The following is a 15,946-nucleotide window of genomic DNA, read 5'->3' on the forward strand; positions in this document are numbered from 1 at the left end:
TTAGCAAGTATGTGATCTTGATATTGCCACTGTTACAGCAATGTAAATAACAACAAGAAAATAATGACAAGTATATCCTACACACAAATGAGGTTTTACATCTTTAAGATATTACACAGTAGTCTTCTTTCACAGTAAAGAGACACGGTGCTATGTATGTTTGTGTGGGTTGAGGTGTTGAAGGGAGTTAATAGCTTTGGAGAGTTTTAATCAAACTTAAAACAGTAGTTATCAACAGATTCTTTTGAAGTTTTAGTTTAAACATGACATAAATGTGGCTTTTACATGTATCCGTCAAGAACGAATAAAATGTTAGGATTGCTTTAACCCTTACCATGCTGGACACGACTGATTCTGCCTTTGCGACCAGTGTAGATCATGATCAGCCTCCACATCCGTGCAATCTGATCATGATCTGCACTGTTCGCTATTCAGTCAGTATCAATTTGGTAAGAGTCCCTTTTAACAGTTAATGGTATTGTCTAAATTGGAAAATGGACGAGCTCATTATAGAAATTTAGCAGGGTAAGGGTTAAAGATAATCATGCCGTTAGTTCTTCCAAGTTTTCCAGTATTTGAAAAGTCCGTCCTCATAGGTACAAATGGTTAAATACGATTTGAATACAAGTTAAGTGTTTAGTATTTAGTAAAGGTTGTTCTTTGAGTGATATTAAACAGAACGTCCTGACCACGTCCTTTTTCCGGCTAACGTAGATACAGCATAAGGAAACGTAACATAAATTAGAATCTTTATGTAAATATATAAAATAGCAACAGTGCTACCTTTCTTCAGATTACACATAGCAACAAAAGGTAGGCAAGTATTTTACACAAAATACATGACCTGTATTGTCATAAAAGCAGCTTCTTTATAAGAAATGAGCACGCATACATATACGTACGGTTTGAATAACCAAATAGTACAAAGTAGATCAATCTACTGTTGTGAGAGGTTTTGTCAGTCAGTCCTCGTTGTATAGTTGTTTCTATACGTGAAAATGTCGAAATTATTATTTCCCAGTAAGGTCTCATCATGAAACGCTGAATAACGTCGAAAGTAAAAAAAAGTCGAGCGGACTTCACAGTGGTTTTTGGTCATTGTACTCTGAAGTTTACTAAAATTGTGGTGAAATTAAACTTAGCACTGCATAAAATATTTTGATCCGAACATGTAGAAATATTTAAAACAAGACTGTTAATTTACAAGAATTGCTTGACAGTGGTATAGAGTAAGCTCGTAAGAAACCCAGAAAATTTGATATGTTAGCTGACTGTCTTACCACGACTGACAAGATACCGAACTGGAAACTTTTTATTTTAGCAATAAGATAAAATTACAAAAGGCCGATTAATCACTTTTCTGTGGCATCCCTTTAGGTACATCAGATGGTATGAAAGAAGGCAAAGAATTGATACAGAAACTGAAGAAGGGGATTCAAACCGAACAACACACTCTGAAGCACCGTAAAATAAAAAGCTATCTAGCTTGCAGCCAAGGCCAGGACTGTGTGAAAAAGGTTCAAGACAATACACCATGTGTTATTGATATGGAAGGTTCGGGTTTCAAGAAAAGTTTCCATGGCAAGATGCCAGCTATGTCAACATTTGATAAACCAACCCTTTGTGCTGAAGCGTCTCTCAAACATGGTGTGAAGGTATGGCTTTGTAAATTTATTTTTTTGCATCTTCAGAACTAAACTGTTAAAGGGACTCTTTAACGTAAAGCAGGGTGTATGTTCATTAAACATATTGTGTATAGTTACTTTTAAATTATAATAAATAAATACACATTCAATTTCCTTTTGTAATCTCTCTTAAGAATTACGTCAGGTTATCGGACAATGTACTATAAGAAATCAGAAGTAATTTTTTTTTCATTTTACTTAAAAGTTGAGTGTTTATGGTGGTGATATAACTGCCCTAGATGTTGAGGTATTGGTGAACGCTGCAAATAAAGAGCTAAAACACGCTGGTGGACTTGCTGCCGTTATTGTTAATAAAGGTATGAAATGAAGGTTCATGTTGGTATGTTCAAAAAGTCATTATGTTATCTGTGGCAACTAATTTGTCAGCGGATTATAAAAATTTTTTAATTCGTCAATTAATTATGAACTTTTGAAAATACATCATATAACGCTAGTCAATTTTCTTCTAAAGCATCTTCAACTTCATTTATTGGCCGGCGTAAAACGGCGTCCGGTAGTTGTGCGTTCCCGACTTGCCGCTACTCGAAGTAGCATACACTGCTGACACCGTATTGGTTGGCCGGCCAAAGAGCGAAGAGGATAGCGAACGTTTGAATTAATTATATATATATATGAATTGCAAGGCTACTGCACAGTTTGTAAGTAGTAGAAAAATAAATGTAATGGATTGTTTTTACCTTTTAAGGCCGGCAACAAATTTTGCTCGTTTTCCTATCGACCGGCGTAATCAGACAAAGGTATGCAGCAACGGATTCGTTTAAGAATGGCTAAAGTCAGCAAAATCATTTATAGCGGATATTTGTTTGTTTCAGTTTATATCGTTATCATCTATAGCTAGTAAACATCAGATATAAATTCTGATATTTACGAGTGAAGTATATATTTTAAATGGATGAGGCAGAGTTACTAACTGGTGAAAAATAAATTTGATTGTTTTCATCGACTATACTTATTTTACTGTTATGTAATAATATACAAGTATTTAAATGTTTCACAGAAAATATGTAATTAATTTGCATTTACTTAGGTGGTAAGGAAATTCAGAGTGAGTGTGATGGCCGGGTAAGGAATAAGGGTCCATTGTCAGACGGTAAAGTGTACATGAGTGGAGCTGGTAAATTACAATGTAAGGGTATTGCACATGCTGTTGGACCGCACTGGAGAGGTGGAGGAGATGGAGAGGAAATGTGTCTTCAGACGGCCGTCTTTACCTGTCTAGAGAAAACAGAAAAGAGAAACTTTAAGTCAATCGCCATGCCTGCATTAAGCGCAGGAATGTTTCATTATCCTGTCGATATGTCCTGTATGGCTATTGTTAAGGCAGTCGATCAACATTTTAAGGTAAAATTGCTTGCAAGTTTATTTTATTTCTTCCACGTGGCATAAAGCTATCTGGTCATTTTAGAATGCATGTGAAGCAGTGTTCTTCACTGTCAATATGGGACTTGAACTTTGTTTAAAAGTTTCGAGAATAATGTTAATTTAAATTAGACATTATATTGAATGTTGATATTAATTTTCAAAGAAACATTTAAGATTAAATAAAGTACAAATGCATACATGTTTTACAAAATGTTTCTCTTGTACAGGTATCGACAATCATAAAGTAAGATTCATAGAATCAGGTGAATTTTAACCAGTTATTATATTTGTGAGTGCATTAGTGCATATTATTGCAGAGTAACAGATCATGTATAAAAGAAGTTGTATTGTGTGATATCAGCCAATCCACGGTCAGCGCCTTCGCCACTGCAGTACAAAACGTTGTTCCAAATACGAAAGTACATGGTAAGAGTTACAGGGTATGGTGCTCCGCCGGCTGTTGTAACTTGTCCAGTAATTTGTGTTCATAATCTTACTCTTGTAAATATTCTCATGACTCGGCATTAGGCAGCATTCTATGTCGGATTAAGGTAGTGTACCCTCAATGACAGTTGGTAATTTCCTTGCGATTGCATATCCTTATATGGTGATAATTCGCTCAGACCTTCTCAGTGCGAGCTTTTATGATCACTCATCGCCGGGCGTCCGCCATCGTCCATCCAACATTTTCTTTACATGGTATGTCATCGGAAAACATTTGGTTGAATTTGATCACTTTTCTCAATATATATAGAAGTATAACCCACTACAAAATTGAGCGGATCTCTGGCTTACTGAAATCGGCGGTTTTACCAAAGTGCCCGCTTGTGCCTGATAAAATGCACGAAAGGCACTTGAGCTCTTCCTCCACCATCAGTTGTGTCTGTGTTTGTCCGTCCATACGTATGTGTGTGCACAAAAATCCTGTCCGGCCCACAGACACTTGGGGTTCGGACCTACACACACTCCATTCTCCTACGCCCCTGGTTAAGTTTAGCCAATATATTTTAGCATTTTACCATGTATTGAGCATAGGTGACGATCATAAAACGCATTTTGTAACATTTCAGCGTGTTTTTAAAAAGTGCATTTTTTACCATCAATGCTCTCAATACTACAAGATATGCAACTTCTCACGAACACTAGAGAAACAATAGCCAGTTAAACGTTTAAATGAACCCCTACCAATGAATCACTGGTATCAATCGTCAGATCTGTTACCATTCTGTTAAATGACACCGGTCCCGACAACTGTCGTTTGTATTCCGACGAGAAATCAATAAATAATATAAATCAATCTATCTAAATTCTATGGAACACTTCCTTGCGAATAGATCCCTGCTTTGAACTGCGCATATCATTGCCGGGTACCAAAATCACATCCTGGTACCGGCGCTCCCAAGTACAGGTGGCACTCACACATACAGCGCTCGATAAGCGATTTTAGAGGAGCGGTGGTGTAAGTATTTCTTATTGTATCTCCGGTAATTCAAAACTTTTCTTAAAATGAAAGATATCTGCGCCCTGATGAATAATTGGTGACTATGTTCTGTGAGTGTCACAACATTTCATCTTGAAATAAACAAAATACGGCGAGTTAAACGTGAACGTTTGACTCAAAAATGTCAAATGTCAAAACAACACGTAAAATACTCGGTAAATACTCCAGATGTATTCATTTTTGATACAGTATCGTATAGCCATGTCTTCCTACAAAAACCAGTTCAAATTCCAAGACTTAATTTGTTATATTTAAAGAATGACTCGTGTTTAAAGATGGTATGGGGTTTCAAAACGGCACTCACATCGCACAGGTGTTAATTTTTTTGGCGCTCAACAAGTACAGCTGGAGAAAAGTCTTCAGAAACGTAGACCTTGTTGTTGTTTCTCTCAGTGTGGTGCCTGTATGATCATAAATCATTATATTGTTAAAAACTGACTGTAGAAGTCGACCTTTCTATGTTAAAACTTACGGCAACAATATTTTAACATTATTTTTTATTAAAAAGCTTCATGAAAACTGATTAATGCTAAATTTTGATATGTCCTAGGATTTCGTTGAAAAATGAAAAACGTGCTTCAAAACATTCATATGACCCAGTGGGATCAGTGGACGGTAAGGTTTGCAAGAAGATATGTGTGTGCTTGCGTGCGTTTGTGCGTGCGTATGTGTTTGGTTAAACGCCGTTACTAAACAATATTTCAGGTCAATCTCAACGTTTTTGAATACCAGTATAATGCAGTGAGCATCCGTATGATATATATAGAGCCAGGTCGATACTTTTTTCGTTGGGGTGTGGAATAAATGTTTAATTATAGTTATTTAGAGTTAGTAAAACTCATTTATAACGGACTGACAAGTTTTCTATTCTTTTCTTTAATTTTAACAACTTAACATACGCCTACATTGAATGTATAATAAATGTTGAACAAAAATATTTTACTTGTTTCATTAGATTTAAGATTCAGTAAACACTCATAACAGAAAAATAGAAGGTTTTTACGATGGATGATTTATACCATTTCATCAATTCGCCACGCGACCCCGTCGAGCGAAAACACGAGAATTAAAAAAAGTTAAACGCGGAGTGGTTAGCGAGCAAAAATTCGATAACATGTGGCGACGCGGAGCGAAAACACGATTATGGGGATGGGGGCCGGGGGGGGGGGGGGGGGGGGGGGGGGGGGGGGGAAGGGGGTGCTGGCGTTGAGTGAGATTCAAGATGTAAAGCGGCTGGGTGCCCGGGTGCCCACCAATGTTATGCCTTTCAAACCTCAACTTCTTGCTCGGAGCCCGCTGATCAGCCAGTTTTCGCTCGACTCCCCCCGACGATTTACATATTAAATCTAAATTTTTTGTCCGCGATTCTCCATACAAAAATACTCGGAATAAGAAAGGGCGAGAGCGTGGATTGAAAACATTATAATTAGTGGGGCACTGAGCGAAAAGTCGATATTTACGTTATAAATCGGCGCCTAAAATTAGCGGAAAGACGGAATTGCATATATCAGCCACCAAAGAATTTTGTTAAAATGTCTGTTCGGTACAAAAGACGCTCATATTTTAATATCTTATTAATTGAAGGAATTTATCAATTAATGAGTTCTTGTTTGGCTCTCTCAGGAATCGATGCGAGTCATTCCGATTTAATAGCAGACATGAGACGTAATGACTAGTTCCATTAACTACTGTTTAATCCAACATCAAACTGTTCTTGGTGGTGTAATCTCTACCACACATAACTAACCAGTCCGATTCATCTCTTTTCCGTTGTAGTTGCCTTAGAGCTGACGATTTCTCCACATTTCTGAAGACCTTCCTCTAGCTGTACTTGGTGAGCGTCAAAAAAAATGCACACCTGTGCGATGTGAGTGCCGTTTTGAAACCTCTTACCTTCTTTCAACACGAGTCATTCTTTAAATATAACAAATTAAGTCTTGGAATTTGAACTGGTTATTGTAGGAAGATATGACTATACGAAGCTGTATCAAAAATGAATACATCTGTAGTATTTACTGAGTATTTTACGTGATTTTTTTTACATTTGACATTTTTGAGTCAAACGTTCACGTTTAACTCGCCGTATTTTGTTTATTTCAAGATGAAATGTTGTGACACTCACGGAACATAGTCATCAATTATTCACCAGGGCTCAGATATCTTTCATTTTACAAAAAGTTTTGAATTACCGGAGATACAATAAGAAATACTTACACCACCGCTCCTCCAAAATTGCTTATCGAGCGCTGTATGTGTGAGTGCCACCTGTACTTAGGGGCGCCGGTACCAGGGGGTGAAAATTGATACCGCTTCGACTGCATTATAACCGGATTATCGCTTCACCACGTGTTACACGAGGTTTGTTTACATAAAGAAGTGATGATCTGGTTTAACATAGCCGTAAGAGTAACAATTTTGGTTCCCGGTTTATGACATGCACTACACAAAGCGAGGGTCCAGCGCAAGCAAGTGTTCCCATTGTTCGTGAGAAGTTGCATATCTTCTAGTATTGAGAGCATTGATGGTAAAAATGCATTTTTTAAAAACACGCTGAAATGTTACAAAAATGCTTTTTATGATCGTCACCTATGCTCAATACATGGTAAAATGCTAAAATATATTGGCTAAACTTAACCAGGGGCGTAGGAGAATGGGGTGTGTGGAAGTCCGAACCCCAAGTGTCTGTGGTCCGGCCTATAACTTTGTTGTGAAACGACAGATTTTGAATTAACTTGGCACAAGTGACCAACATTACAAGCAAATATGGCGCATGCAAAATCGTGACCTCTAGCTGAAAGGTCAAGGTCACACCTTGAGGTAAAATATGTAAGATTGTTTTCTTGTCCGCTCTTAACTATCTAGATACACCTTTATAAGACGATCTATCAAGTGCAACACTTAGTCTAAGACCTCTAGCCCAAAGATCAAGATCACACTTAGTGGTGAAAGATGTTATGTCATTTTTCAGTTCTGGTCTTTAACTTTTATATAAATGCATATGGAGTGATATCCAAATTTTTACCATAAAAGAGGTTATATTTAATAATTTAAAGATGAAATAAATATCTATGGTAATTTTCCTTTTGCAGTACGTAATTTAAGTTAACGTGTTCTGTTGTCTACGTGACATTTTGTGTGGTTGTGGGGGCTTACATTTCTGGCTAATACTAATTCATTCTTTCAGTGAACCTTGGCCAGGGCGATGGACCGAAACCATCATGGCTGATCAATACAGATGATGACAAAAGAAATGCTGCTGCAGGAGGACATATGAAAGTTGGCCTGGTGAAGGCAGAACTAGCGAAAGAAAAGGTAAACCAGATTTTATTCTTATGTACAAAGGTTCGTTATGCAATGTATTCAGCGGCTTTATAGATTGTTATATTCTTCCTCGCATGCTGGTCAGATATAACTAGTCAGTACGAAAATATTATTATTATTTTTCATAAAGGTAATGCTTGCACATACGTGTCTGGTATTGTATACACCAATTGCTTGAATATATCTACAGCTTTCCTTTTTAAAGGTTGACGTGATAGTGAATTCGGCAGCCCCAGATCTTCAACTGAGAAGAGGAGCTTCCTCAAATGCCATTTTAAAAGCTGCGGGAGACAGGATTCAACAGGAATGTGACCAGAACTATCCAAACGGTATACAAGTTGGCGAAGTCGCTGTTACTTCAGCTGGTAAATTGAAATGTACAAAGGTTTTCCATATTGCCATTAAACACTATGACAGAGATAATCGACGTGAATGCTTAAAGGTATTTATTCACATGCTTCTATTACATTAACTTATTTAACTACATTTTTGTCAGAAAATGAAAGAAATATTGATAAACTGTTTTGGACATGGGTACTATAGTTGATTTTGTCAGATTTTATTTACTGATTAATAAGACTATAATTGTAAAATGTACAATACTGATCCTAAATGGCAAAATACCCTCCTACAGCAATATCGCTAAACGTTTCAATAACTGTAGTAATTTTACGATGTAAAGTTGTTCTAAAAGCAGGATTGAGTTTATGTATATATATTCCTGTTTGTTTGTTTGTTTTGGGTTTAACGCTGTTTTTTCAACAGTATTTCAGTTAAGTAACGGCGGGCAGTTAACCTAACCAGTTTTCCTGGATTCTGTATCAGTACAAACCTGTTCTCGGCAAGTAGCTGCCAACTTCCCCACATGAATCAGAGGTGGAGGACGAATGCTATCAGACACAATGTCTTTTATCAAATCGTCACGGAGAACATACGCCTCGCCCAGGGCTCGAACTCACGACCCCGGGATCCGTAGATCTGCGCCCTCCCTATTAGCTAAGCGGGCGGGCAATATATTATTGAACGTAATATTAGACATGTTTGGTTGAATGTAAAAGTCGTCATGTTTACGTCGTCAGTTAAGGATCTTTCAAAGTTTTTATTTACTATCACGACGGCAGTCTTCATTTGTCATATTGCGGCTGAAAAGGAGGACTCGATGATGTATGTTGTTATTTCCGGTTCTTTGAGATGTTTATTCTTGCATATCGGACTGGCGTTTTTGGTGAGTTTATCCGTGTAGGGAGAGCCCATCTTGCATCCCCTATGCCAGACGGGCTGTTCTGCCGTGAATGGTGTGTAGCGATTTATATCTATTTAGTTGATTAGTGTTTTGATTACGTAGTTCTTTGTCATTATGTTAAGCTGGATAAAAGTAAAAAATCTTATGAGAAATGCAATTTGTTTCTCATATTGCAATTGTTCTCGATGCAGAAAATATTTTTCTACGTAGAACTCATGCTATTTTATGAATGGTAAAACTAAACTGAAATTTTTCAACGTTGTGTCTTTGAAACGCTATGATGTCATTGTCACTGGTTGTATGGACTGGTCGGAAAGCCTGACTCTCAAGGTAGCTGGTGGTAATTCGTCGAATCTTGTTACCGAATAAACAATTATTCGTTGTGTCCTATTGTCTTTACATTTCGTTTGGTCACTTTGAACTTTTAGATCATTCATCACACGACGCCGATAGATGTTTCTGAAGAAAACGCGATATTTCATTTCTTACTTCAGGGTGTTGGGCAATGTGTAAAAGCTTGCTTAGAGGAAGCAGATCAGATAGGATTAAAATCAATATCGTTCCCTGCAATGGGAACAGGCGCACAACGATACCCGAGAGACATGGTTGCCAAAGAAATGTTTAAAACAATATCAACATTCTTTAAAGACAATCCAGGTTCATCTTTAAAAACTGTTCGACTTGTGATATACACAGAAGATGATGAAACTTTTGAGGTATGTTTCAGTTTTAAAAGCAAAATTGTATTGCACGGAATTATATTGATTTCATTTTAGCAAATAAAACAGATGACAAAAAGGTAAAATGTCAACAGGCTTTTTGTAGGAACACATTCTGATATTCGTATGCAGTTTATGTCGTATAAAACACAATAAATTACACTTTGCCGTCAATTTTTTATCTTTAAGGTGTACAAATCCGATGATTTTAGGTGTACATGTAATAGTTTTCTTTTCAATGTTCTATTTTTACAAGAAGTGCAAATTTTGCTCAATTAGGCTTTTATAACCGAGGAAAAGAATTGGGTTGGTGATACCTCCCACCACAGACAGCCATCGGCAGGGAGAAGAGTTGCAAAAACTGGTATAGGAAAACTTACCAAGGAGTCTCGAGGTAATTGTGTTGTAACCATATTTTAGTGACTAGGTCAAATGGTATGCCTTAAAGGCCTAAATGTTTGTTGAAGTATCCAAAAAGTGTTATACCTAGATCGATGAAACATTGGAGGATTATTATATGGCATGTGAAGTTATTCACCTGGGCTTTTGTTTGGGATTTCACTATCCCAACATGTTTTGTGGGTTTTTATGCCCCCACCACTTTGGGGGGGGGGGGGGGGGCATATAGATTTGCTCTTGTCCGTCCGTCCTTCCGTCTGTCCGTCCTTCCGAAAATGTTGTGTCGTGCGTAGCTCTGAAAGTATTTGACGTAGAGTCACAAAACTTTACAGGAATGTTGGTCAGCATGTGTAGTTGTGCACCTGGGGTTTCGCGTCCGGATTCATTCAGTCTTGTAGAAGTTATGGCCCCTGACTTTGTAAAAATTGGTCATTTTAATGTTGTGTCACGCCTAGCTCCAAAAGTATATGACCTAGAGTCACAAAACTTTACAGGAATGTTGGTCAGCATGTGTAGTTGTGCACCTGGGGTTTCACGTCCGGATTCATCCAGTCATGTAGGAGTTATGGCCCCTGACTTAGTAAAAAATTGGTCATTTTAATTTTGTGTCGTGCGTAGCTCTGAAAGTATTTGACGTAGAGTCACAAAACTTTACAGGAATGTTGGTCAGCATATGTAGTTGTGCACCTGGGGTTTCACGTCCGGATTCATCCAGTCATGTAGGAGTTATGGCCCCTGACTTAGTAAAAATTGGTCATTTGAATGTTGTGTCGCGCCTAGCTCCAAAAGTATATGACCTAGAGTCACAAAACTTTACAGGAATGTTGGTCAGCATGTGTAGTTGTGCACCTGGGGTTTCGCGTCCGGATTCATCCAGTCATGTAGGACTTATGGCCCCTGCCTTAGTAAAAAAATGGTCATTTTAATGTTGCGTCGCGCATAGCTCCAAATGTATTTGACCTAGAATCACCAAAGTTTACAGGAATGTTGGTCAGCATATGCAGTTGTGCACCTGGGGTTTCGCGTACGGATTCATTCAGTCGTGTAGGAGTTACAGCCACTGACTTAGTTAAAAATGGGTCATTTTAATGTTGTGTCGTGCGTAGCTCCAAAAGTATTTGACCTAGAGTCACCAAAGTTTACAGGAATGTTGGTCAGCATGTGCAGTTGTGCACCTGGGGTTTCGCATCCGGATTCATTCAGTATTGTAGGAGTTCTGGCCCCTGACCTGGGAAAAAATTGTCATTTTAATGTCATGTAGTGGGGGCATCTGTGTTTCTAGTTTTGTATGCGTTTGGGGGGGTGGGGGGTGGGGAAGCGGGGAATATACATCCTTCTCGCCCCTACCCCCTCTCATTTTTTTCTATTTTTACTATTGCAGTTTTTTATCTTGCGTTACTTGATGATTGTTTGCAGTTATCCATCCCAACCCATTGATGACTCACACCCAAACCCAAGGAAATATGGAAGTTAACTTAGTCTTGCCTTTTCAGCAATTAACATAATTATGACCATACAGTGACAGGAACTGGGGGTCACCAGTGTGCTTTTGGTATACGTCAAGCCCCTTGACCGCGTACTACTAGTATACCTTCCTCGTTGTCGCTCAGCATTAAGAGCATAGTTCTAGGACTGGTCAGCCCGGTGTCAGTAAACTGTGGCTGGGTGTGGTACAGGGTGTCCCATAAAACATGATACATCTTTCAAACGACATCACATATTCAAATGACATGGTATATCAATGATTATTATTCCAATAATTAGCATAATTAACTAAATTTCACTTAATGATAATTGATGTGTTCCATGTGACGTCATGAAGTCACATATGACGTCCCTGATGATGTAATCAGATTCCATCAAAATCTAAGATGGCCGCTGAGGCAGAAGTCATAAAATTATATTATGAGTTGGAATCGCCTACATTAGTTAACAAAACATTAATTAAAAAGTACCCTGGCATGAAGCCATTAACCAGACTACAGATCAACAGATTTGTCAGGGAATTTCAGAAGCATGGATCAGTAAAATTAGTGTTGACACCTACAAGGCGGTAGAGTCAGTGTACCCGGCTAGTGCAATTTCAGAACCAGAAATTCTATGGTAAAATCGCAAAAAGGGGGACATATAGAACATCTTATGTGAAAAACATTGTGGCTGAGATATATACATCCAACGTATTGTGATAAATTCTGTAATAAATTCTCTTCTTTGTAAGTAAATATTAGTTTAATATATTGTTTAACATTAAAGTTATACAAGCTAAAATATGTATCATGTTTTTTGGGACATCCGGTATCATGTAACTATCAAATCTGGCGGTGCGCTCACTGCTACAAGTAGATACTGTCGTTTTTGTCACTGAACTATTATGTAACATGCAAGATCAAGATAACTTGCAAGATCAATATCACACTTAAGGGGCAAAGATTTTAGGTGATTCTTTGTGTCTTGTCAGCAAAGACAGAACAAACCTTCACCATAACAAGACAACATGCCATGTGCAAGACACGCACCTCTGTCTCAAAGGCTACATTTAGAGGTCAAACATTTTTGTCCGTTCTTTAACTATTTCTATGATGTATATGTACAGCTGTTTAATTAATTTGGCTCCACACAAACACGCCATTAAAAGAGGATAAAATCCAAACTTCATAGAATATCACATAGATCTGTTGAAGGAGGGTTATTTTCATGTTTATTTCATCGTCCCTTAACAAAGTGGAGATCTCGCAGTGCCTGGAAGTTATTCCTTTTTTACTTTGTTTATAATGTTGGTGGTTTTGCCTTTCTAAAACTGAACAATAGTGAAGAAATAAACTGTTTCTGAAAACACAGAAGTTTTAATCAAAGCGAGTCTATTATTTTGCTTATTGCATTCTGTGCTTCCAATTCATCTTATACATGTTATATATTTGATAAATAAACCTGTGTTAGACTTAAATGTATGACCATGAAGATCCTTTGTTCTTTTTGCAGGAAAAGCTTCCTTCTTGATTGGAAAATTAAAAATGGAAATTTATGAAGGAGATATCACTGAGGAAGACGCGATGGCAATCGTAGCTAGCTGCAATATGGATCTAGATCTCAGTAAAGGTAAGCTGCTGACTTCGAATCACTTGCCTCTCATTGATGCGGGTTCGAAACCTCACTTGGTGTTTTAAACACTTCATGTGAGAAAGTAATGTTGCTGGCTTACGAAAGGTCAGTGGTTCTACCTAGTTGCCAGCGAATGTCTGAAACAATGTCCTGAGGGGCATCTGAGGGCTAAGTCTTCTACTATAAAAACTGGAAAAGGCGCAGTATTAATAAACTGTCCGACTTTAAACCCAACAAAAGTAACAGAAAACATATAAAATTCTTATTCGGGGTCTATGGTTGGATTAAGGTGTTTCTGAGCTTATATTATTTTGATTATTTGCTTCTTTAGTTATGAATGAAATATAAAATCAAATGTACTTCTTGATCTGTGATATTTTGGTTTCGCGTCGGTTCATTGCAATGCCACATTTATCTTAGTTTTTTATGAAACTATGTCAACTTAATAACTTTTACACTGTTTAGTTATTTTCTTGTTTATCTTTATATAAATCCATGAAAGTTGAATATACGTGCGTTTTTTTGTTTTTGTTTTTATGCCCCCGAAGGGAGGCATATAGTTTTTGAACCGTCTGTCGGTCTTTCGGTCCGTCGGTCCGTCGGTCTGTCTGTCGGTCTGTCAGTCTGTCCGCAATTTTCGTGTCCGGTCCATATCTTTGTCATCGATGGATGGATTTTCAAATAACTTGGCATGAATGTGTACCACAGTAAGACGACATGTCGCACGCAAGAGCCAGGTCCATAGCTCAAAGGTCAAGGTCACACTTAGACGTTAAAGGATAGTGCATTGATGGGCGTGTCCGGCCCATATCTTTGTCATCGATGGATGGATTTTCAAATAACTTGGCATGAATGTGTACCACAGTAAGACGACGTGTCGCGCGCAAGACCCAGGTCCGTAGCTCAAAGGTCAAGGTCACACTTAGACGTTAAAGGTCATTTTTCATGATAGTGCATTGATAGGCGTGTCCGGTCCATATCTTTGTCATTCATGCATGGATTTTAAAATATCTACGCATGAATGTGTGACACAGTAAGACGACGTGTCGCGTGCAAGACCCAGTTCCGTAGGTCAAAGGTCCTAAACTCTAACATCGGCCATAACTATATATTCATTCAAAGTGCCATCGGGGGCATGTGTCATCCTATGGAGACAGCTCTTGTTTTTTTTAAATTCTCTGCTTAGTATATATGTTTTCTCATAAATGCACAAAGGAAGTCATTGGAATATAGATTTGTCTTTCACTGTAATAAATTCTTCATAACTATTTATTTGACGTATCTTCTCGAGCGTAAACCTGATTCTTTTTGTAACATTTTCAAAATTCTTTTAACTTTTTTCAAGATCCGCTTGAGCCGAAGTTACAAATAAAGTTTATTGTTTGTATATTTTATGTCGACGGTACTTTTGGGTTTAAAATTTTAGGTGCAGTGACAAAAGCTCTTCTAAGGAAAGGAGGCAACGCTATAGAACAAGACTGCAAGCAGCAGAGTATTAAATTTTATATTTTCTTAACACTTACCCTACTAAATTTCTACAATGAACATGTTCGTCTTTCAATTTAGACAGTACCATTAACTGTTGAAAGGGGTGCTTACCAAAAAGACACTGAATGAATAGCGAAATATGCAGATATTGATCAGACTGCATGGATGTGCAGGTGATCATGATATACGCTGGTCGCGAAGACAAATTTTAATTCAGTTGTGTCCAGCATGATAAGGGTTAATTGTGCATCAAAATTACTACTGGAATGTAAACACATTATCTTTTCTAAATTGATATTCAAGATATAAAATATATATAAATTAGAACACTCATACTGGTAATTTGTTTAAAATTCTATGTTGATCATTATTGTTTAATTGTAAGCGTAATTTTCCCTGCTGTGATGTACATGTATCCATATGAATTTGGTGTCAGTTGGTAAAATATTTTGATGTTTGTATAATTCAGAGGATACTATGAAGAAAGATGGAATCGCAATAACAACAGCGGGTAAACTGCGTTCGAAATACATTATCCATGTGGACACAAAGTACAAGACATGGGAGTGGAAGCCGGTGGTATTGTCGTGTTTAAAGATAGCTGAGAAACATAAATTTGCAAGTGTAGCATTCCCAGCGCTAGGAACGAGTAAGTTGTAGCAGGTGGATTTCTGAAAGCTATGCAAAAGTAGAGTAATGACGTTTCGTTATATTTCCGAATATATAGTTTATACAGAAATAGGTGTTCCTTTATTTGTTCGTTTTGTCCTCGTGTGTTTGATTTGTATGCGTGTTTGTGTGTGTGTGTGTTTGTAGTGTACACGTCTGTGTGCTGTGGGTTTCGTTTTGGGGAGGCTGCGTTTTTGGAACATGGCATTCCCTGTTTGATTTTTGTCCTTGTTTTTACGGTGTTTATTTATAACCATATATGTATATGGAAAAGTCTGAAGTTTATATTTAATGAAATGCCTAGACATTCCGTAAAGTAGATTGTTTCATATATGTATACTATTATTTCATAACCTTTGGATGATGTTTGGCACCGGTATATTTCATCATTAAGTTATTTATTATTTCAGGCAGCTCGTAGCTTAACGATTTACACAAT

At 37.6% G+C, this 15,946-nt stretch overlaps 1 protein-coding gene across 1 annotated transcript in view; it reads left to right on the top strand.

Annotated features, from left to right (window-relative positions):
* LOC123546253 (protein mono-ADP-ribosyltransferase PARP14-like) overlaps window positions 1-15,946 on the top strand; it is a 50,271-nt gene that overhangs the window by 20,737 nt on the left and 13,588 nt on the right. Inside the window, exons 10-20 of the mRNA XM_053551552.1 lie at window positions 1,378-1,655; window positions 1,891-2,002; window positions 2,734-3,047; window positions 3,386-3,494; window positions 7,754-7,881; window positions 8,096-8,332; window positions 9,628-9,849; window positions 10,132-10,246; window positions 13,231-13,347; window positions 14,777-14,842; window positions 15,308-15,487. Coding sequence (XP_053407527.1) covers window positions 1,378-1,655; window positions 1,891-2,002; window positions 2,734-3,047; window positions 3,386-3,494; window positions 7,754-7,881; window positions 8,096-8,332; window positions 9,628-9,849; window positions 10,132-10,246; window positions 13,231-13,347; window positions 14,777-14,842; window positions 15,308-15,487 — 1,878 coding nt within the window. The remainder of the gene's footprint in view (window positions 1-1,377; window positions 1,656-1,890; window positions 2,003-2,733; window positions 3,048-3,385; window positions 3,495-7,753; window positions 7,882-8,095; window positions 8,333-9,627; window positions 9,850-10,131; window positions 10,247-13,230; window positions 13,348-14,776; window positions 14,843-15,307; window positions 15,488-15,946) is intronic.

The sequence above is a fragment of the Mercenaria mercenaria genome, chromosome 9 (genome assembly GCF_021730395.1).
Source record: "Mercenaria mercenaria strain notata chromosome 9, MADL_Memer_1, whole genome shotgun sequence".
Lineage (NCBI taxonomy): Eukaryota > Metazoa > Mollusca > Bivalvia > Venerida > Veneridae > Mercenaria > Mercenaria mercenaria.